This window comes from Arvicanthis niloticus, chromosome 8 (genome assembly GCF_011762505.2).
Source record: "Arvicanthis niloticus isolate mArvNil1 chromosome 8, mArvNil1.pat.X, whole genome shotgun sequence".
NCBI lineage: Eukaryota > Metazoa > Chordata > Mammalia > Rodentia > Muridae > Arvicanthis > Arvicanthis niloticus.
Window position 1 is genome coordinate 5,663,187 of NC_047665.1, and position 21,524 is coordinate 5,684,710.

Genomic DNA, 21,524 nt, shown 5'->3' on the forward strand with positions numbered 1-21,524 from the left:
ATCACTGAGAAAATGTCCTATGGCTGGATCTCATGGAGGCATTTTCTCAACTGAGGTTCCCTCCTTCCTCTCTGGTAACTCTGTGTCAAGTTAACACACAAAACCAGGCAATGCGTACATCCTGGAACTGGAGTGATGGCTCAGTGGCTAAGAGCAGTTGCTGTTCTTCCAGAGGACTCTAGTTTACCCACGGTGGGCAGCGTACACATACCTACAACTGCAGCTCCAGGTGGTTTGATGGAATCTTCCAGCCTCTGTGGGCACCTACACACACATGGCCTCTATGTAATCTCTATGTAGTCAAGAATGATCAACTTTTGATCCTCTTGCCTCCACCATGCTGTTGCTGTTTCTCCCTCTCCTCCTCTCGTCTCCTCTCTCCTTCTTTCCTCTCCTCTCCTCCCCTCTCCAGCCCTCCCCTCCTTTCCTCCTCCTCCTCCTCTTCTTCCTCTCTCTCTCTCTCTCTCTCTCTCTCTCTCTGTCATGAAGCCTGGCATGGTGGTGCACACCTTTAACCCAGCACTCAGGAGGGAGTGGCAGTCGGATCTCTGAGTTGGAGGCCAGCCTGGTCTACAGAACAAGGTACAGGACAGCCAGGACTACAGAGAAAACATGCCTCAGTGTGTGTGTGTGTGTGTGTGTGTGTGTGTGTGTGTGTGTGTGTGTATGTGTGTGTGTGTGTCTAAAGCCACACCTGGGGAAGCCAAAAGAAAGTATCAAATCTCCTGGAGATGGAATTACTGGCAGCTCTGTAGCCTAACTCTGGGAACAAACTTGGATTCTCTGGAAAGGCAGCAATCAGCTAGTAACCATTAAGAAATCTCTACATGCCAGGCAGTTGTGGCTCAAACCTTTATTTAATTCCAGCACTTGGGAGGCAGAGGCAGGCAGATTTCTGAGTTCGAGGCCAGCCTGGTCTACAGAGTGAGTTTCAGGACAGTCAGGGCTATACAGAGAAACCCTGTCTGGAAAAACAAAACAAAAACAAAATCTCTACACAAACATACTCATTTACAATTTAAAAAGTACATCTCCCAAACATAATCTAGTACAGCAAAAGGAGTATAGTCTCTTTAAAACAGTAACAAAATTAAGTATCTTATATGCAAAGCCAATTCAAAGGACCCTGGAAATGTGTCCAGATACTATCTCAGAAGCCACAGGTCACACAGCTCAGCAGGTGCTCGCTAAGCCTGATTTTACCCCAAGAATCCACATGGTAGGAGAAAACCAAGTCTCACAGGTTGTCCTCTGTGACAGTAAATGTACAGACAGTAAATCTAAGACATTTGTCACAGTACAATTTTTTTTTTAAATATTCAACTTATTAGAGGTAAAATTACTCATTTTCAATTTCCAACTTTCAATAATATCTCATTGGGGAACATCAATTCCTTATTAAGTTTTATTTCATTGTATATACCTGTATGCATGGGAGAGAGCACACATATGCTATGGCATGCATATGGAAATCAGAGGACATCTTGTAGGAGACAGTTTTCTCTTTCAAGCATGTGGTACCAGGAATATAAACCAGGTTGTCAGGCTCAGCAGCAAGTACCTTTACCCAGCAAACTGTCATCAGCCCATCACGATTCTTTATCAGTTATAGGTTTATTCTGTGACAAGTGGAAAACAATTTTCTCAGCAAATCCCTTCAACAAGGACTAGGGATGTAGCTTGGTTGGTAGAGTATTTGCCTAGCACACACAGCCTTGGTTTTACTGGTGTACCACCTAAAAATGCACAACCCTAATCCTAGCACTTGGGAGGTGGAGGGGAGACATAAGAAACTCAAGGTCACTCTCAGCTATACAAGAGAGCTTGAGGCCAGCCTGGGTATATGAGATCCAGTTTCCAGGGAAGGAAAACAGAAAGTAAACAAACAAACATCCCAAGGGTCTAGAGATGTGACTGTGGTAGAAGCTTGCTAAGATTACAAGACCCTGAGCCAGTATCACCAAAACAAAAACATTCTTACACATACATTTTGATGAAATATCTTTATTTTTAAAATATCATTTACCGTGTGTGTGTGTGTGTGTGTGTGTGTGTGTGTGTGTGTGTGTGTGTGTGTCCCATGCTACCTGTGTAGTAGACTAACAATAGATTCTGGAAGCTGGGTCTCTCCTTTTGCCTCAAGGGACCAGGAGATCAAACTGAGGTCACCACACTTGGCAGAAAGTCCATCAACCACTGAGCAGTCTCAGCCATTCTTAAGCTCTGAAGCTCTTTTACAGAATTCCAAAATTGAGAATAAACAAATTTGATTCCAAATAGTTGCCTGTTTTAAAGTGTGCTCCAATAGCATTGTGGCAAATTATTTATTCAACCGTTTCTTTAGGTCCTCAAGGTGTTCCATACCAACATCTTGCAATTCCAATACCATGCCTTTACATGAAGAAGGATTAAATGAAATAGTCATTAGGCAACACAAATCTATCAGATCTCGCTGACATTTTTGTAACCCTGCTAGGAATTTTTTATATTTAAGAGGGTCCTTTCTTAACTGTTTCATTTCTGGTACCGAATACCCTATCATACTGGTAAGTATTTCATCTATAAAATCTACATCTAGATATGCAGTACCATCAGAAACCTTTGCAGTTACACACCAAGAGCCACCAGAACTTGAGAGATTTCCAGTTAAAGTGACAATAAATGCTTTGACTTTCACAGTGGTAACTTCCTTTGGCTCTCTGGCCATTAGAACAGACAAATAGATAAAGGGTGGAGAATGTAAGTCCATGCCAATAGAAAGACAAGTATTATTCTCAAATGATCTTGAAGAACAAGCCTGGAAAGGGAAGCCATTTTCTTTAGAAATTTGTGAACTCTTTTCTGATATGTCCAGTTTTCTGTTTAATATTTTATTACTTAAGCAATGTTCATCTGAACTGCTGATGGTTTGTTGTGCTACATCATCTACTTCTGAAATCTTACTTTCATTTGTAAGATCATGAGCTAAGAGTCTCTTATGATTGTCTCTAGTAGATGAACAGTCAAAAAATTTGTCTTCATGAATCATTAGTTCAGATATTTTTTCATCGAAATTGCTGTTTCCTTGTTTATGAATCAAAGTCGTGTGGTTAAGACTACTAGGTTTATGTGAAAAGATCTCCACACATTTACGTATGTTTATGTTTTCCTTCAAAGTTAGTGGCTGTGATGCTTTTGTTTCCATCTGTTCTTTCTGGACAGTTTCTTCCAAAAGCAAGGCCTCTTCTAGTGAGAAGTCATCAAATTCTCCATCAGTGAAATGCATAGGCTGGTTTGGTGGTTTTTCCTTTGGCCTTGAAGAAATATTACATCCTGGCTCAAAACTAGACTGATTTGTCCAAGTAGTGTTTGAGGAACTGCCTGTGCTGAAACAGCTTCTTTCCATAGTCACATCATTATTTGCTGCAGGCTCTTCATTTTCATCAAGACTTGCCAAGAGTTCTTCATCCGAAGGCCCCAAAACAGCATCTAAACCCCCTGAAACTCTGGGTACACTGTGATTGGAGTGATTTGGAATGACTGGAACTGTAGGATCAAGTTCACCAATTAATCTTGCAAGTACTTTTTCTTGGGCATATTCTTCTGAAAGACCATCTACCTCACCTCCTAACACCTTCACATTTTCTGGTTTCAGTAAGAGAACGCCAAGACGGAACAAAATGTGTCCATGAACTAAAATTTTTGTACCCGGAGGAAGACCACTATGGAGAGCTGGAATAGACTGATATTCCATTCCCTGAATTTGTGTGACCCCATCAGTGAGCTGCAGCATTAGCATCCGTGAAGGCCTTACTTCCCATGGTTTTGGAGTGCTCTGTGTTTCAGCTGAAACTAGATCATTGGTTGTATTCTTTCCTCTCAGCTTTTGTATCTGGGAATACGCAGGTTGACTTACATCAACCAAAGAATTGATCTGTAGAGCATAAAATCCATTCAGTTCTCCCTTTGGAATTTCTAAAATGTCATCAGGTAAGAGAGGATGTTCCAAGTCTCTCAGGTCAGTAAGAAGCCATTGTTCTAACACCTGTTTATTTATTTGTGCCTGACTCAAATTAGCATTATTATTTTCTTCTTGGATCCAGTTAACACAAGCTTCCAGCCACATCCGAGGCACTTTAACATGCCATGCTGCCAAGAGCCAGGTCTCAACTCTTGATACAGCACTAGCTGCATTCATTTCTCTTCAATAAGAGCATCCGCATACACCTGAAAACAAAAAGAAAGAGACTCAATATATTTAGTTACATTCACTTCTTTTAAATAAGAGCATATGTGTCCACTTGAAAACAACAAAAAATGTGGGCACATTCACTGAAAACAAAAAGGAGGTTGATCCTTAAAGCTACACTCATTTCTTTTAAATAGGTGTGTATGTACACCTGAAAACAAAACAAAAAAGTGATTCAATATACTTAAATACAGCACCTGTAATTCTCAAATACACAAACAGGTGGAATTACTACATCCTTGACACTTTTCTCTTTTCAGCATAAAAACTTTTTGACTTTCTACCTGGCTGATAACTCAAACCTTAGACTCAGATAATAAAATGAAAAAGGCAAAAGTTAAAGAGCTAGCTCTGTCAGGGTGCCAGCTTCATAACTTAATGTCAACTCTTTAACTTCTCTAACTCAGAATTTTGATCAGCACTACCATCTGCCTTACAAGGACTGCAGAAAGACTGATATGCATGAAAAAGTGTAAATGTCAGATCTTTGAAAGACACTGGGCTATTACTATATCTTATTATTTTGATAAAACAGTAATCAGATTCTATTAATTTAAATTTTACTTAATGTTCACTAGTTTCTTTTGACATCTATAGTTAATGTTATATTTTAGTGCTATTAAAATTTATTACTATAGTTGGCCACCTCACTCTGAGCTAATAGAGAGAAGCCTTGTTTATGTAAATATTTTCAACTGTGCTGTCAGGTATACTTAAATCTGATTTTTTTCAGTATAACAAAGCAATAGCAAAATACTACAGACAAATAAATCATTTATACATACACATGTGTGTGTGTGTATGTATGTATGTATGTATGTATGTATGTATTCCTTCCAGAGAGGAAGGTACTGAAGAGGTACAACTTATTTAAAGGCTTAACATATTCATAAGAAAACTTACCACTTAGCAGGCAGCCAGCGATCTACTGACAGGACTTCAAGCTGGGTGGTCAGTAGAGTTCTCAAAGTATCTTCTGCAGAGAAATGACCCTGAAATGTATGACGAGGAGCAGTGAGGATTCTAAAATGAGCCACAGAAAGTCACTGGCCTATTCCCAGGAGTGCAAGAGTATGATGGTGTGGTTGTGGGGACTGTAAAGGTAAAAACAATAAAGGTTATAAAAACAATATAGGCTAAAAATGGAAGTTGGTGGTGGTGGTGTACACTTAGCTCTAGGGAGGCAGAGGGAGCCCGATTTACCTAGCTAGTTCCAGGACATCCAGGGTTACAATTAAGCTAGAAGATAATAAGGTAATTAATGCAGTGTGTGACAGAGAAGGTCAAAGGAAACTCTGGTGCCAGACGACCTTTTCGTTTGTTTTTGAAGCAATGATGTATACTATGGTACAACTTGGTTCTCTTTCCACCAGCTAGGTTCCAGGGATCAAAACTATGATGTCAGGCTTGGTGCTGAGCCAGCTTGAGGAAGGCTAGCATAGCAGCTAGGGTAGCCTGGGACCCCACTTTGTCTTGGATAGGCATACCCTCTCCCTTGTAAAACTGTATTACCATAGTCATAGCAGATAGCAAAGGGTTAGCTAGGACACACAATTCCCCATTTGCTGATGGACAAACAACAGTCCCCTCAGTGCAAAAAAAAACAATCTGGAAAAAGAGATATTTTAAATTGAACATTAAGTTTACATCCATCTTTTACTTTCTAGACTCAATATTAAAAGATAAGAAATAAAGACAAAAACAAGGTATATCTGCAGCCTTGGGCTCAATCTCTAGGATTTAGGAGGAAAGGGGAGAGGGAGAAGTGAAGAGGAAAAAGAGAAAAGACATCAGAATATTTCCCTGTCGAAGCTTATCAATATTCTTGTATTTGAGGGGGTTTAAATGTTTATCAAGCAAAAAATGTACATTATGTGCATGAAATAGAAGGCTGTATAATCTTCAAAGACTTTTAAAAATTTTAAGTGTCTGTGTGGGGGTGGTATGGGGTGGGGTACATGTGAGGGAGGTAAGAGCAGTGTATGCTCTTAGCAGGGGAACCATCCCTCCAGACCCCTGAAGCTTTGTTTTGTTTTGTTTCAACAGGGCCTTTTTTTTTTTTTTTTTTTTTGGTTTTTTGAGACAGGGTTTCTCTGTGTAGCCCAGGCTGTCCTGGAACTCACTCCGTAGATAGACCAGGCTGGCCTTGAACTCAGAAATCCACCTGCCTCTGCCTCCCAAGTTCTGGGATTAAAGGCGTGCGCCACCACTGCCAGGCTAGGGCCTCTCTTATTATGCGGCTTTGGAACTCTCTATGTAGACCAAAATGGTTTCCACTCAGAGATCTACCTGTGTCTGCCTCCCAAGTTCTGGGATTAAAGGAATATACCATCACACCCAGCTCTAATGTTTTTTAGGAACTATTTAATGACATGAAAATATATTTGTATTTTCTTAGCATAATAACATATAAAATTACAAAATTTAATTTTCACAACTTTTATGGTACGAAAAAAATTTTATTAACCTTTGTACCTGATATATTTGGCTAATAATACATGTCTACATTCTAAAAACTACTAAGAATAAAACAGAACAAAGTAGAAAAATTCTATTACTTACCACTAAGGTTTGGGTATATTTGGCTCAATGATTAATTTTCACACTCATTTTTTTTAATAGACTACCATCCCTAGATACTGTATGTGGCATTCAATCAATAGCTGAGATCTTAAGTCAGTAACAAATATTTATATCCATTTTATGTTTCTATTATTTTCTTCTAAAAATATAAGCTGGGCTAGGAAATGGCTTAGCAAGTAAAGGTGCCTGCCACTAAATGTAATGAATATGAGTGCACTCCTACGGTCCAATAGGGTGGAAGAGAAAACCACCTCCACAAAGTTGTCCTGTGGCTCCCACTTGCTTGATTAGCATGCGTGCACAGTCACACACACAAAATGTGTATGAAAAAGAAGCATTTAAGAAAGCCAGGGTTAGCCGGGCGGCGGTGGCGCACACCTTTAATCCCAGCACTCGGGAGGCAGAGGCAGGCGGATTTCTGAGTTCAAGGCCAGCCTGGTCTACCGAGTGAGTTCCAGGATAGCCAAGGCTATATATACAGAGAAACCCTGTCTTGAAAAACAAAAAACAAAAAAACAAAAAACAAAAAAACAAAACAAAACAAACAAACAAACAAAAAAAAAAAAAGCAAGCCAGGGTTAAAAAAACCACTATATTACTGTTGACATAAGATATAATCCTAAAGCTGGGCTAGCAGCACATTCCTTTAGTCCCAGCACTTGGAAGGCAAAAGCAAGCGAATCTCTGAGTTTGGGGGCAACCAGGACTACAAAGAGAGACCCTGTCTTGAGGAAAAAAATAAATAAAAATAAAGAGAAAATTCCACTTAGGAGTCTGCAACCCAGCTCTGTTCTATCACCTTGGATATGGTTTTTATCCTCAACATTCTTTAAAGCACTTTTTTCCCATTATATATGCATGTGCAGAGGTTAGAGGTCAATTTGAGAGTAAGTTCTGCTCTTCCCCCATACTGGAGATGAAATTTACACCATCAAGGCTTGGCCTTAGAGGCAAACACCTTTACCCACTGATCCATCTCACCTGTCTGCTCTCTTGCCTTACTTTTTGTGTTTGTTTCTTGAGACAGTTTGACTATGTAGCTCTGGCTGACCTGGAACTCACAGATTCCCGTCTCTGCCTCCCAGCTGCTACGATTAAAGGCATGAACCACCACCATAGCTTATTCTACTTTTCAAGAAACTCCTCATACATAAAACAAAAACAACTCATTCAAAGTACTGTAATAAGCATTAAATTGTCACCACAAAGTGGCAAACAGGAGAGCACTTAGGGTATGGCGCCTATAGTATTTTAAATATTATGCCAGCCAGCTACTGAACTGTTGAAATTATATTAAGTCCCACAGCTAAGTAATACTGGATCCAAACTGACACTAAAGCATTAGACTAGACCATTTAACCAGTAACTCCCGGAATACCCAGGAGCCACTAAACGAAGCCAACTGGCACAGGCTTTGTTGTGCCACCCAAATCCAGGGCCTCCGCACTCAAGCGCTGTGCCACCGAGATATATGTCCAGTCTGAGGTTTTAATAACGGATAGAAAACTTTCAACTCCAAATAGAAAATGAACGCCGGACAAAAGACAGACTTTGACTACTCCAAGAGAAAAACCTACAGTGTGAGAGAAGAAAACAAACGGACGTATCTGGGGGCAAGAACAATCCCATCACGGAATCTAGAAGGAGCAACTTCTCACTGGAGCCTAGTCAAGACAATTGCTGTACAGTTTCCTACAGATTCCCACTTCTCATTAACTTAAAAGAAGAGCTGTTAGCTGGGTGGTGGTGGCTGTGGTTCACGCCATAATCCCAGCACTCGGGAGGCAGAGACAGGCAGATCTCTGTGAGTTCTGGGCCAGCCAGGGCTACAGAGAAACCCTGACTGGGGGGTGGGGGGATGTGACGACAGAAATTCTAACTTTAGCTGGCCATGGGTGTGCTTGCCTTTCATCTCCGCCTTGGGAGGTAGAAGGATTCGGATCTTTTGAGAGACTCTCCGTTATCAAAAACCAGCATATTAAAAATCTTGAGCCAGGAGAGGTGCACACACCTTTAATGCCAGCATTTGAGAGGCTGAGGCGGGAGGTCGACATCATCCCGCGACGGCCTGTCTCAAAGTAAAAGCAGGCTCACTTTGTGCCTCCCCAACCTCCATCCCCGGTCTCTTCCGCCAGCCAAGCAAAGGTTGGCTCGACCGCTGCCTAACAGCTAGTTAAAGGGCGCTGGTGTACTTTGCTGGAATCCGCACCCGCTCAAACGCCTCACTAACTAGAGATCGCTTCCACACACAGACATCTTGACGCTTCAGCAAGAGTTCGGGGCGGTGGAGGACTGCTGTGAGGTGGGGAGGGAGGGAGGGGAGCACCCACAGTGAGCCTTCCCCTGCTGGGCCGGCCCTGGCGGGGCAGTGTGGCTGCCAGCTTTCTCGGGAGGGTCCCAAGGAGCGCGGCTGCCTGGACGCGCGGGCGCCTCCGCGGCGTTCCGTGGTCCGCACTGCGGCGGCCCAACACGGAAGTGAGTCCAGGCTCCCTCAGAGGAGGCGCTGAGGGGCGCCGCTTCCAGACCTCCCCCGCCCTGCCCGCCCGGCGAGCCGTTAGCACAGCGGGTTTCCCGGGCGCCGCGGAGGGGCGCAGAGCCCGCAGCGCGGGGAGGGAGGGAGCGAGCGAGCCGCGACGGTCAGCTGTGGAACCCGGGCCGAGCACCGACCTGGCCTTCCCGCCTCGGCTCGCACAGCAGCGTGATCCCAGGGCCGCGCGCCCGAGAGGCCGCCAGTCGCCGCCGCGCGCCGCCCGGTGCTCTCCCTTTCCCGGTCCTAGGGTTTTCTTTTCCCTCTTTGACTTCTTCCCGCCCAATCTGCCGTTCACCGGCGTCCCTCCTCCGGCCCCGCAAATTTCCCTCGGGGCTCGAAAATCCCCCGCGGCCGCCCCCTCCCGGCACACGCGAGCGGCCGGCCGAAGTCTCGCGAGAGGATTGTCACTATTTCCCCTCCCCCTCACTACAGAGTGCGCGAACGAGAAAGGAGGAGGGCGCTACAGGCGACAGCGCTGCAGACGCCATTATCCTCTGCTTCTCCGCTGCACGGACGTCGCCGTCGTGCTCAGCTCCCACTCGACTGCGGCCTGTAGGTACCGTGGTGACCGGGGCTTCGGGGTGGCGAGTCCCGGGAGCCGACGGGCGCCCCGGGATGGCGGCTTGGGCTATCCCCACGCCCGGGTTTTCTCAGGCCCGCGGCCTTACAGCCCAAAGGGAGTCGCCGGCGGAAGGCGGGGTTCTCGGCGCCGTAATTGACGCGGCCTTGGGCCAATCGCTTCGCCCTCGCACCACCGCCGAAGCCTGGGCAGCCAATGGGGCGCGACGCTGAGGTGGGAGGGGGCTTGTCCTCGTTCTCTGTCTAGCAGTGACCGACCGTCGGAGGCGGCGCGGCCGGGAGGCAACGGCGGACTCGCGCGGTGAGCAGGGCCGGGCGAGCCGCGCTTGTGAGAGCCGGGCCGGACGCTCACTCGGCGGTCGGCGGACGCTCGGGCCGGCTATGGCCGGCCGGGGGACGTTGCCCGCGCTCCCCTCCCCCACCGCCGCCATTTCCCCCGAGCGAGCCTCTGCAGTTCGGCGTGCGGTGCTAGGTGGTTTCTGGGACCCGTAAGGGAAGGCCTGTGGGTCTGGGGCGCGGGCGCCCGCTGTGGAGCGAGCGCCGGGGCGGCCGGTGGGCTCGCGGGTGTCGCGGGCCGCGGCGCCCCCGCCACCCTCTTTGTCCCTCCGCGGCGTGGGCCTCCTCCCCCCGCGGGGGGCTGCGCGGCGGGGCCGATGGGGCGGCCGCGGCTCCCGCGGCGGCTTTGTCTCGGGCGGTGGGGGAGGTGCGGGGGACGGGCGCCCGCGAGCCCGCGTGCTGGGTGGGGGAGGGGGTCTCGCGCGACTCCGCCTAGTCGCACGTAGTCGCCATTACGCGGGCCGCCATTTCCTGTCGGATCCGGGTGAGGAGAGGCTCGGCGCCGCTGGGCGACCGTGGCTGGGCGCTTGCGGGCCGGGCCGTGGGCGGGAGGACACTGCGCGCTGTCGCTCGCTCGCTCGGCGGGCCTGTCAGCACCAGCGGGTTCCGGGGACGGCGGCCGCGGGGCGAGGGCTGGACTTTTGTGCGTAGAGCCTGGTGCTTCTTTGCGAGAAGCCCATTTGCCTTCGCGGCCTGGGGTTCAGCGGAGTGGCGGGCGGGTCTCTGCGTTTCAAGTCGTCCTCAGTGACAGACACTTGCAGCCGGCGTTTTGGAATAGAAGGCATAAGTGCGACACCTTGACTTTAAGAGCCTGTGCTAGTCCTTGGTTTGGTAGGACTACAAGTTGACTGGACCAGTTGTGACGCTTTGCATGCAGTCTTGAGAGTTGAATGAGAGGCGAAATTGTTGGGTGACAGCCTTTTTAGCATAAAATAATGGTGGTGGTGGTTTAAAGGCTCCAATACCATTAGCATTTGCTTTGCTGGATAATGGTGGTAGTTTCAATCTGATCCCTTAATCAGAATTTTAGATTTCTCTGTCTGAAAGTTTAATGTAGCTTGTATATGCTTTTTGTAAAGTTGGCAGATTTCATTGATTAGTGTTGTCAGTTGTGACTAAAGGGGGGACAGTTAGTACTAGTCCCACTATCAGACTAACTAGTTTTGTGATAGACCTGTTCTTTTCAAGAATTAGTCTTGTGGGAAAAGGTCGGCTGGCTTTGGTAATGAAATGAAGCAAGTTTGCTGAGGACAAGGACTGAATTACTGATATTCCCCCCGCCCCCCCTTGGGGAAAAAAGGCTCTGGTTGTGGAGGTGGTTAGGCTGTTTTGTTTCATTCTTGACAATTTAAATTAGTCGAAATCAATTACACCTGCCTCGGTGTTTTGTTTTTTTTTTTAAACAGTTCATTTTTAGGGATATTTTAGTTTCCTCAAATCAGACCTTCAACCTGATATTAGTAGTAAATAATGACAAGAAAAGTAAAACTGGTTTATTTTGGTTTTTATAGATTATCGATTGTAGCACTAGGATGTCACTTCTGCTCTGTAAGGGTGTGTGCTGAAAGCGGAATTCTTTTTCTTTTTTTTTTAAGATTTTAAGCAAAATAGTGTTTGCTTTCTGATAAGCCAAACATACTAGCTAGCTTCTTTATTTTTCAACAGATTGGTGGATCCATTTAATTCAAGAAAATGGAGACCGAACAGCCAGAAGAAACCTTCCCCAACACCGAAACCAATGGTGAATTTGGTGAGAAGATTCTTTAATTATAACCAATTACATATTTTCTGTTCCATCACTTTCATCATCAGATGTTTTTGATATGTTCTGTTTTCCTCCTGTATGTTTATTTTTGTAGTCTTGAGTTTTATCTGTTACTTCTTACTTTTTATGAAAAGAAGTGGTCTTTTCTTGCACAGGTAGAACCCAGTACAGTTTTTTCAACCCACCATTTTTAATCTTTTGAAATATTTATTAAAATAAGATCTTTGTTAGGAAGGAAGACAAAGGCAGGGACTTAAAATGTGGTTTCAATTATCCTTTCTTGGGGGATATTTCTAATTTAAAATTTAATCTTTAATTTCTAGGTAAACGCCCAGCAGAAGACATGGAAGAGGAACAAGCCTTTAAAAGATCTAGAAATACTGATGAGATGGTTGAATTGCGCATTTTGCTTCAGAGCAAGGTATAAGCTTTTTTCCTTTTAAGTTTTGGAGGTTAGTAGTCAAATAGAAATTGATTTTTCACTTGAGTTCTGCTTTGACTCTGGAAAGCTTTCAGAGCTTTGTTTTCTAGAGAGCTCATTTGCCTTGAGACCTCATAGATGAGGCTGGCTTTGAACTCTTGATTCTCTGCCTTTGAGTACTGAGATTATGGGTGTGCACTGTCACATTTAGTTAATGATAAGCAGGCTTCAAAACTGCAGGTAGTGCTATAATTTTGATGGTGTGAGCCCTATTTATTACCAGGGTCCACCACAGATCAGCTAGAAAAATGAGTGGAGTGACTATAGACAATCAGGTCTTAGGTGTTGGTTGCCTTTTATTTCCCCAGGAAACTAGTTTACTTAAGTTTACCAGATCACTTTGTTCAAGTCAAACAAGAGGGCACTTGTAATCTACACTTTCTAGGAATTTTATATTCATACCTGGTATTCTGAATATTCTAAAGACCTATTGTAAAACTATTCATCTTGATTTTTCTCTTTCTTAAGATCTTCAGTGCTGTGCAAACTTTTTTAAAGTTAAAAATATAGCTTTAGAATACTAATTTTCTAAATGCAAAATAATTTTTTTTGTCTATTCTAGAATGCTGGGGCAGTGATTGGAAAAGGAGGCAAGAATATTAAGGCTCTCCGTACAGACGTAAGTATTATACTACTGAACAAGCAAATTCATTGTATGTTTCTAGAATTTTAAGGGTTCACATCTTAGAAATCACTGACTAGCTACAAACCATTTGTAACAATTAATGGTTATATAGGCAATTTCTGCTTTTTTTTAAATCCTGCTTGAAGGTGGAACATACCTAATTAAATCTTTTCATATTTTAATAAGACCCTTCAAATTAATTCACTTCAACTAAGACAAAACACCTTAATTAGGAACAGAGAAAAGGTGTAAAACCCTTAATTGTACCATTCACTCCTCTTGTGTGTGTAAGGGGGTTTTCGTCGTCTCTGGAAGCCGTTGACGGTGGCTGATAAAAGCTCTTATTTCCGATTTTAAAAAATTTCATCTGTTCCACAGTTTGCAACATGCAGCTAATGTTGTCTGATTAAATATGAGTAATGAATAGATTAATCTTGGCAATCAGACCTGTTTGCCTAGGATTTGAGTCTTCATAATTTATAGTGGGTTGACTCTTGTGATTAGACACATTAAATGTTGGCAGCACCAGAAGTGTGTGTGTATTTCTACAACTTATCTGCACCAAAATTTGTTTGTTTTTCCTTCCCCTCATTACTATACATATTTCTTAATGTTTACCTTGGTAAATTGAGGCAAATAACTTTGTTGAGTACCTAACAGTATTTCATTTCTCTCGGTAACAGATCTTTGTGTTTTCTCTTGATTACTATAAACTTTAGATTTTGTTACAATTTTTACAGATCTGCTTATAAGATATAGGAATGTGTTTTACACCTCATGAAATCAAATCAGTCTTATTAGTTGGGGGTTTGGTGTGGGAATTTTTGTTTTGTCTTTGAACCTCTTTCCTCTTAATCCAGATGTTCTGTATAATTATCTGGGTTATTTCCCCATTTTCCTCAAGAATTTCAGTAAACTTTTGAGTCATGACAGGTTTTGTGTCTACCCTCACGAGCCAGCCTGCTACTGAAACATTTAAAAAAAAAAAAAAACTAGAACCATCATTTTAAGGTCCTTAAATGTTAAGCCACGGTCAGGTATAGAGAAGTCCATTATTGTGTTAGTCTTCAGAACAACTTAAGCTTGTTTCATTGAGAGTATTGAGTATAGTTTGTATTAAATTAAAATTTATTGCTTTTCCCCCTTTTCCCTCTCCTTGTTTTTTTGGCCATATATCTCCGTTGCCCATGTACTGGATCGACTTACCCCTGCGTTGCCCACCATGACGTTGGCCCATCCGCCCCTGAACGCCCATGTGAAAACCCTGGTTGGCTATGCCCAAAAATGTGCTCGTTGCCAAACGGGTACAATACTTGACAACTTCCGATTGAATGCCCATGCCCAATGCCAACATCCACGAACGCCAATGACCAATGCAGTACAATGCCAGTGTTTCAGTCCCAGACAGCAGTGGCCCCGAGCGGTATGTCCCAACAGTTTATGCCTCACTGCCTGATTAGAAAGAGAGAAATGTATTTTATTACCTGCCTTTTATAATTAAATAGTATCCCCTTTAGACGGTGTATTGTTTTTCAAGTTTCTGTCTTATTTTCCCCATTAAGTCCTTTTGTCACTGAACTTTTACCGTGAGTTGCCCACCCAAACGATCCACTAATTTTATTTCGATGGAAGGAGCACAGCTTCAAGTGTTGCATATTTGCTGCATTGTAAATCAGACTGTTACCCAAATAGTCTCTCGCTCTGTCTTTGTGGCCCACCTTGCTTCCCGACATTGTCTGTTCATAATTTTTTCTGATGAAACGCTAACTGGTTCACTTTCCTTCACTTCTCATTTGTACTGTCTTTGTTTTGTCTTGCATTTGTATTTGTTTCCTTGCGGAGCCCATTAAGCAGTCTAATTTCTAACTGGTATCCATAACCTTACTCCAGATACAATGTTCACCACTTGCATATTCCCCCAATTTACCCAAGAGAAAGTGTGCCAGTATTACCATAACAGCGAGGGTGTCCTTAACTTGGTGGCGGGGAACATGAGAATTCAACTCTGCTTCAATTCTGGTCGATTATTGCCACTTAATCTGAGCCCTTCCAGCAGCCCATTCTCTCTGTCTCTCTCAAAGTCTCCTAATAATGTTATGTCTGTATTGGGCATAAAATAAAATGCATGTGTAAAATTCATAAATAGGCTACCGTAAATGGGGACTATTAAGTAATTATGATGTTACTTCTCTAAAAATTCATATGACTACTGATGACAAAACTCATTTTCCTTTTCCATCTTTTTTGTATTATGTGATGTTTGGCAGCATACTGAGTATCAGTGCTGATATTGAGACGATTGGAGAAATTCTGAAGAAAATCATCCCTACCTTGGAAGAGGTAGGTTTCTTTTAAAAAATTTTTCTTGGCAAGATAAGGGACAGTGTTTAAAGTTTTATTGAGGTGAACTGTGGGAGGAGAGGAAAAAATGGTTTTGCGGCAGTGTAATGTATATTTGTCTTGAAAATTTAGGCTGGCCATTCCTGGAGTAGTAAGTAGGAACTATTAGATTCTACATCAGAGTCTGTTTTCTTAAAAGTTTGAGGAAGGGAAAGGTCAATTTAGATCTAATTAAGGAGGATTAAGAATAGGGTTTTACTTTTAACAGGAAGAAAGTTTGTGGTTCAGTTCCAGGTTACTTCCATCTCGAGGCAGTTGTAGCTACAAGAGCTTGTCAGTAGTGTTTCTCTGGACAGGAGGAAGCATGGTCTGCTGCTTGGCTCATTTTCTTTATTGACATTTGAGTCTAATCGTTTACTGGGTATATGGAGAAAGGATTTTACTGTTAAGCTGGTTTTGTAGTAACATAGATTTTAAAATAATGTTGTAGTAGCTTTACCAATATATGCGACAATAGCCTGATCACGCTAGACACTTAACCTATTATTCTTATTTTTCTACTTTCAGGGCCTGCAGTTGCCATCACCCACTGCAACCAGCCAGCTCCCGCTCGAATCTGATGCTGTGGAATGCTTAAATGTATGTCATAGTGCCATTGAACCCCACTGAAGTATGGAGCCTGGCCCATAGGATCGATTTTCTTTTTAACATAGTGTGCTTTTCCCATCTCAATAGAAAAAGGCTTAAAACTATGATACATGAATGGTCTTACAACTCACTGTTGACCCTGCTCCATGCTGCAGTGGGAATTAACTACATTTGCAAAGTGCTTTGCAGTCATTTCTATTATGGTGTTATTTGAATGTTAATAATTTTGTGGTAACAGCGACATGCTAAATGGCTGCAGTGTGGGTATGGTGTTGCAGGACCTGAAAATAAAATAGTTTTTTAAGGTGGTGCAGATTGTCCATTTTGGGCCTGGCTATTGAGGATAATAAGCACATAACTGGTAAAGTTATTGAGCTATAAATTCAGGTTGCTCACTGCAACAGTGCATCATGTTGTGCTTAAGCATAAGCTGATAAAGTATTAGGAAAATACTTGCAAGAGAGTAAAATTGTGTATTTCCCCCTCTACAGTACCAACATTATAAAGGAAGTGACTTTGACTGCGAGTTGAGACTGTTGATTCATCAGAGTCTGGCAGGAGGAATTATTGGTGTTAAAGGTGCTAAAATCAAAGAACTTCGAGAAGTAAGGAATTATTTTGTTCTGTTTTGTTCCTTCTGGATTCAGTGGCTTTTCATACAGAGTTGGTCTTATGGGTTACTCCCTAAGATGCCTCATCACTATTTAGTTGGGTCTTAAAGTAACAAAACTTGGTTTTGTTAAATTGATGCCATCTCTAGGTCCTGTGTAGTTGAGTACACTCTGTATTGGCAGTAATTGGGTTCAAATGTCTGAAAGATGCACTAACTTCTAACGGGCTTTCCTTTTGTAAATGTGTTACAGAACACTCAGACAACAATCAAGCTTTTCCAGGAGTGCTGCCCTCATTCTACTGACAGAGTCGTTCTTATTGGAGGAAAACCTGATCGGGTTGTAGAATGCATCAAGATCATCCTTGACCTTATATCTGAGGTATCTTTGGGATATTTTTGTTTGCATTCAGTTTCATCAAACTATCAGAAATAAGGCAGTATTCACACCATTAATTTTGACATCTCCCTGCAAGTTTTATATTGCCTTCTTTAATATCGTGCCTTTGGTCCTTACGCAAAGGTGCCTATAATGCCACGTTGCCCACTTCTTACAGATATATCTGGGGTAATGGTTTTTCCCTCTCCCGCCCACATCCCCATCTCCTCCCCAACCCCTCTGTCAATATTTTAGAAATCCTTCCCATCATTCTGTCCCTACCTCTGTTACCTTTTGAGATAATAATAGTTGAGGTGGGTTGATAGGACCAGCCCTGTTTTTCTTCAGGCTTTAAGGTGTGCTGTGTTTTTGTTTTTAGTCTCCCATCAAAGGACGTGCACAACCTTATGATCCCAACTTTTATGATGAAACCTATGATTATGGTGGTTTTACAATGATGTTCGATGACCGCCGAGGACGGCCTGTGGGATTTCCCATGCGGGGAAGAGGTGGTTTTGACAGAATGCCTCCTGGTCGGGGTGGTCGGCCCATGCCTCCTTCTAGAAGAGATTATGATGATATGAGCCCTCGTCGAGGACCTCCACCACCACCTCCTGGTCGGGGTGGCCGGGGTGGCAGCCGTGCCAGGAATCTTCCTCTTCCTCCACCACCTCCACCCAGAGGAGGAGGGTAAGTTTCTATTCCAAACATTAGCATTAATAAAAGAGGCTGCACTTAGCAGTCGGGGAGGTGATTTTTTTTAATTTGACCATGTAAACATTACAACATGTTGTCATTGCAGAGATCTAATGGCTTATGACAGAAGAGGAAGGCCTGGAGACCGCTATGATGGCATGGTAAGGATTTTAATTTATAAGGGCTGCATGTGTTTTTTAAGAGACCTTATAACCAAACACTGGTGCAAAATTGTGGTAATTAAGAACTTTTCTAAAATTGAAATTATTTGCATAGCCATCTAAATTTGGTATTTATGTAATACAGGTTGGGTTCAGTGCTGATGAAACTTGGGACTCTGCAATTGACACATGGAGCCCATCAGAATGGCAAATGGCTTATGAACCACAGGTTGAGTATCAATGATGTTAATAATGTACATACCAACAATTTACCTTTCCTGTCCATAATTGGTCTCCCCTCCCCTGCCCCCATAATTTCTTGATTCAGTTTATTTCCTGGATAAACTGGGTATGAGTGGTATGGGAGGACTTTGATTTTTCTAAGCTCTGGGATATTTTAGAAACATTAAAATAATTTTTTCTTTTGTTTTTAGGGTGGTTCTGGATATGGTAAGTTTCTTTATGAACTCAAACATTATTTCATTCTTATTTTTAAATGAACTTGCTGCTCATTATTTAAATCAGATTATTCTTATGCAGGGGGTCGTGGCTCATACGGTGATCTTGGTGGACCTATTATCACTACACAAGTAACTATTCCCAAAGATGTAAGTATTTTTAGTTCTGAGTGTTTAATTCAGGGAATTTACTTATTTGTAGTGGTTACTGCTTCTGTAAATTCAACAAAGACTCGGAATTTAGGATTGAGATAATGTTTAAGAACTTAATGGGGGGGTTGAATCTTACATCAAATGATACTTAGTGACATTAATAACATAAGAAAGACGGTTTGGGGTTCTTAAAATGCACGTATATTGTAATGTAAAATTTAGTTCAGGAACTTAAGAGTGCCATTCTAATTAAATTACTATAAAGTTACTGTTTAAGTCATTGATGAAAGGAAATAAGATTTCTTTAAAGTCGTTAACACTGTATTTAAAAATCTTTGCAGTTGGCTGGATCTATTATTGGCAAAGGTGGTCAGCGGATTAAACAAATTCGTCATGAGTCTGGAGCATCAATCAAAATCGATGAACCTTTAGAGGGATCTGAAGATCGGATCATTACCATTACAGGAACACAGGACCAGATACAGAACGCACAGTATTTGCTGCAGAACAGGTCAGTTGACCCTTCGATTTGTGTTAGTTGTATACATACTAAAACCTTTAAAAAGCTTTTCTTCCCAATTGAGTTTTCTTTTAGAAACCATGGTGTTTCCGTCACTTGGGGATCTAACTTCTAATTATTCTAATTAATAGCTCTGCCTTAATTTTCTTCTGTTTTCTTACTAAAATGAAGACATTCAATACTAATCTTGCTGGAAGAAGCCTTAACCAAGCAAACTTCTCATTTCTCTGGTGAAAACTGCTGCCAAAACCACCACTTGTAATAAATTATACAAAGCCTGTAGAAAATGTAGAAGAGTCATTGGATGTTGGCCTAGTTCTGTGTGGAAGACTAGTGATTTTGTTGTTTTTAGATAACTAAAACGACAACAAATCACAGTCTGCCATATGGCACAGGCCACCTCTACAGGACAGATAACGATGGTGCTGTAAAACGCAGCATTTCACACCTTCCTTCCTCACGCTTGTTTGTCTTCTCTACCAAGTATTAACAGCTTCTAGTTTCATTTTCTTAACCCTGCATTACTACTGTCTATTAACATTTTCTTGAGTTTTATATTGCTTTAATTTATAGTTGCTATTGCTCTTTAAAAGTTTTACTAATTATAATGGACATGTTTATCATTTTAATTTATCATTGAAATTGTCTTAATGTTGATTAAGATGTTTTGAACAAAAATTCTAATTCGTACTTTTTTTTTCTTTTCTTTTATAGTGTGAAGCAGTATGCAGATGTTGAAGGATTCTAATGCAAGATATTTTTTCTTTTTTATAGTGTGAAGCAGTATTCTGGAAAGTTTTTCTAAGACTAGTGAAGAACTGAAGGAGTCCTGCATCTTTTTTTTTTTATCTGCTTCTGTTTAAAAAGCCAACATTCCTCTGCTTCATAGGTGTTCTGCATTTGAGGTGTAGTGAAATCTTTGCTGTTCACCAGATGTAATGTTTTAGTTCCTTACAAACAGGGTTGGGGGGAGGGCATGCAAAAACTAACATTGAAATTTTGAAACAGCAGCAGAGTGAGTGACTTTTATTTTTTGTTCATTGTTGGTGGTTTTAAAAAAAATTCCCCCCGTGTAATTATTGTGAACACCTTGCTTTGTGGTCACTGTAACATTGGGGGGGTGGGACAGGGAGGAAAGTAATAGTCCACATGTCCCTGGCATTTGTTCAGAGCAGTGTGCAGAATGTAATGCTCTTTTGTAAGAAACGTTTTATGATTTTTAAAATAAATTTAGTGAATCTATTTTTGGTGGTCTTTTTTTTTTTTTTTAAGACAATTTCAAATGGTGGTTGGATTGTCCAGCCCACCCCTAAACTAAACACTAAGTCTGATTGTCAGCAGCTCCTCTGTTGGATATAAGTGCACCTCTTGGATAGAGACAAAATACATTGGCAGATTCAGTTTGGGTGATTTCTTACTGGTTGGAAAGACTTGGCTTGATAAATTTCCATCACATATTCATGCTTATAATAAGCTTGGAATTCTGTTTGTTTTTGCAAATGTTTGCCACTACTTTTCAACAGTTTTCTGTTAGTTGTGGAGAACTGCAGTGGGGAGCAGTCCTACAAGAGTTAAGCATCTTAAGACTATGCCAGAAGCCTGGTGGGCAGTGAGCTTTATTAACCAGAATAACACTTGGTTATGGAAGTGGCTGATGCTGAATAAATCCTGGTTATTTTTGTTAGATAATTTCTCACCTATAGACTTAAAGCTGTCAACCTGCTAGCATCTTGTTAGTTGAACTTTGTAAAAATATATATATACTTGTTTTTCCATTGTATGCACAATGAAAGAAAAAAGATGTACCATTTCTCTGTTGTGTGTTGAATTATGTAGGAAATGTTTGTGAACGATTCAAAAAAATGGAAAAAGTTCCTGTGGATGTTTTGTGTAGTAACTTGGCATCTGTATTGATAGTTCAAAATCCACATCTAAATAAAACTTCCATGATGTTAGTTTTGACGTGTGCCCAATTTGAAAAGGGGTTGATTGATACATGTAAAGTTTGTTGAAGTGTTCCTCTTGTAAGGAAATACAGTAATCTTAAATTATATGGGTTTTTTGTGTGAAATGTTTTTCTAGCACTTAGACGCAAAGTCTGGTTGAGAAAAAAGAATTCTTAAGTCTGTTACATAGAAAATTTAGGTATTCAGGCAGCCTGCTGGTACCTGTTAATATCAGTGCTAAATCATTTTGAGTCATACAAGTGTAGTTTATTTTCTATGTTGGAGTGCAGTGAGCAATTAGCTGGTTCATATATATATTGTCAGAATTACCTGCCTTCAGCTCCAATAAGGTGGAGTTGTGAATATAATGCTTTTAAGTTTGTAAGAATGAGCAGGTTTGTCTTAACCCATGCTAAGTATGTATTACACCCCAAAGGTTTTGGAGAGAATGGTGACAACCCAGAAGGAAAATAAATTGCTAGTCCT

General features: G+C 42.0%; 2 protein-coding genes across 14 annotated transcripts; one reads left to right on the plus strand and one right to left on the minus strand.

The window, feature by feature from the left end:
• Positions 1–838: 838 nt before the first annotated feature.
• On the minus strand, positions 839–10,040 carry Rmi1 (RecQ mediated genome instability 1). Of its 6 annotated transcripts, none has more exons than XM_034510518.2 (3): positions 9,902–10,040; positions 5,132–5,220; positions 839–4,206 (listed from the first exon to the last, which is right to left on the minus strand). In XM_034510518.2, exon 3 carries the CDS (start codon positions 4,175–4,177, stop codon positions 2,321–2,323), a length of 1,857 nt encoding a protein of 618 aa, XP_034366409.1. In that variant the 5' UTR covers positions 4,178–4,206; positions 5,132–5,220; positions 9,902–10,040; the 3' UTR covers positions 839–2,320. The 6 variants fall into 6 exon arrangements, with proteins under 6 accessions (XP_034366409.1, XP_034366408.1, XP_034366407.1 ...); XM_034510517.2 differs by lacking the exon at positions 9,902–10,040 and adding an exon at positions 9,479–9,620; XM_034510516.2 differs by lacking the exon at positions 9,902–10,040 and adding an exon at positions 9,479–9,619 and having other exon boundaries at positions 5,132–5,322.
• Positions 9,774–21,143, plus strand: Hnrnpk (heterogeneous nuclear ribonucleoprotein K). 8 transcript variants are annotated; one of them, XM_034510521.2, is made up of 16 exons: positions 9,774–9,893; positions 11,922–12,006; positions 12,345–12,442; positions 13,065–13,121; positions 14,507–14,550; positions 15,395–15,467; positions 16,035–16,106; positions 16,607–16,720; positions 16,979–17,107; positions 17,484–17,794; positions 17,907–17,961; positions 18,107–18,190; positions 18,396–18,411; positions 18,487–18,569; positions 18,914–19,083; positions 19,807–21,143. In XM_034510521.2, exons 2-16 carry the CDS (start codon positions 11,949–11,951, stop codon positions 19,838–19,840), a joined length of 1,398 nt encoding a protein of 465 aa, XP_034366412.1. In that variant the 5' UTR covers positions 9,774–9,893; positions 11,922–11,948; the 3' UTR covers positions 19,841–21,143. The 8 variants fall into 8 exon arrangements, with proteins under 8 accessions (XP_034366412.1, XP_034366414.1, XP_034366416.1 ...); XM_034510523.2 differs by having other exon boundaries at positions 19,867–21,143; XM_076938905.1 differs by having other exon boundaries at positions 9,777–9,897.
• The last annotated feature ends 381 nt before the right edge of the window (positions 21,144–21,524 follow it).

Excerpts from the sequence above, each read along its gene's own strand:
- Rmi1 (XM_034510518.2), bottom strand. The coding sequence starts at position 4,177 with ATGAATGCAGCTAGTGCTGTATCAAGAGTTGAGACCTGGCTCTTGGCA.
- Hnrnpk (XM_034510521.2), top strand. The coding sequence starts at position 11,949 with ATGGAGACCGAACAGCCAGAAGAAACCTTCCCCAACACCGAAACCAAT. Across the intron at positions 12,007-12,344 it reads CGAAACCAATGGTGAATTTG|GTAAACGCCCAGCAGAAGAC; the intron begins GTGAGAAGATTC and ends TTTAATTTCTAG. Across the intron at positions 17,795-17,906 it reads CCTCCACCCAGAGGAGGAGG|AGATCTAATGGCTTATGACA; the intron begins GTAAGTTTCTAT and ends TTGTCATTGCAG.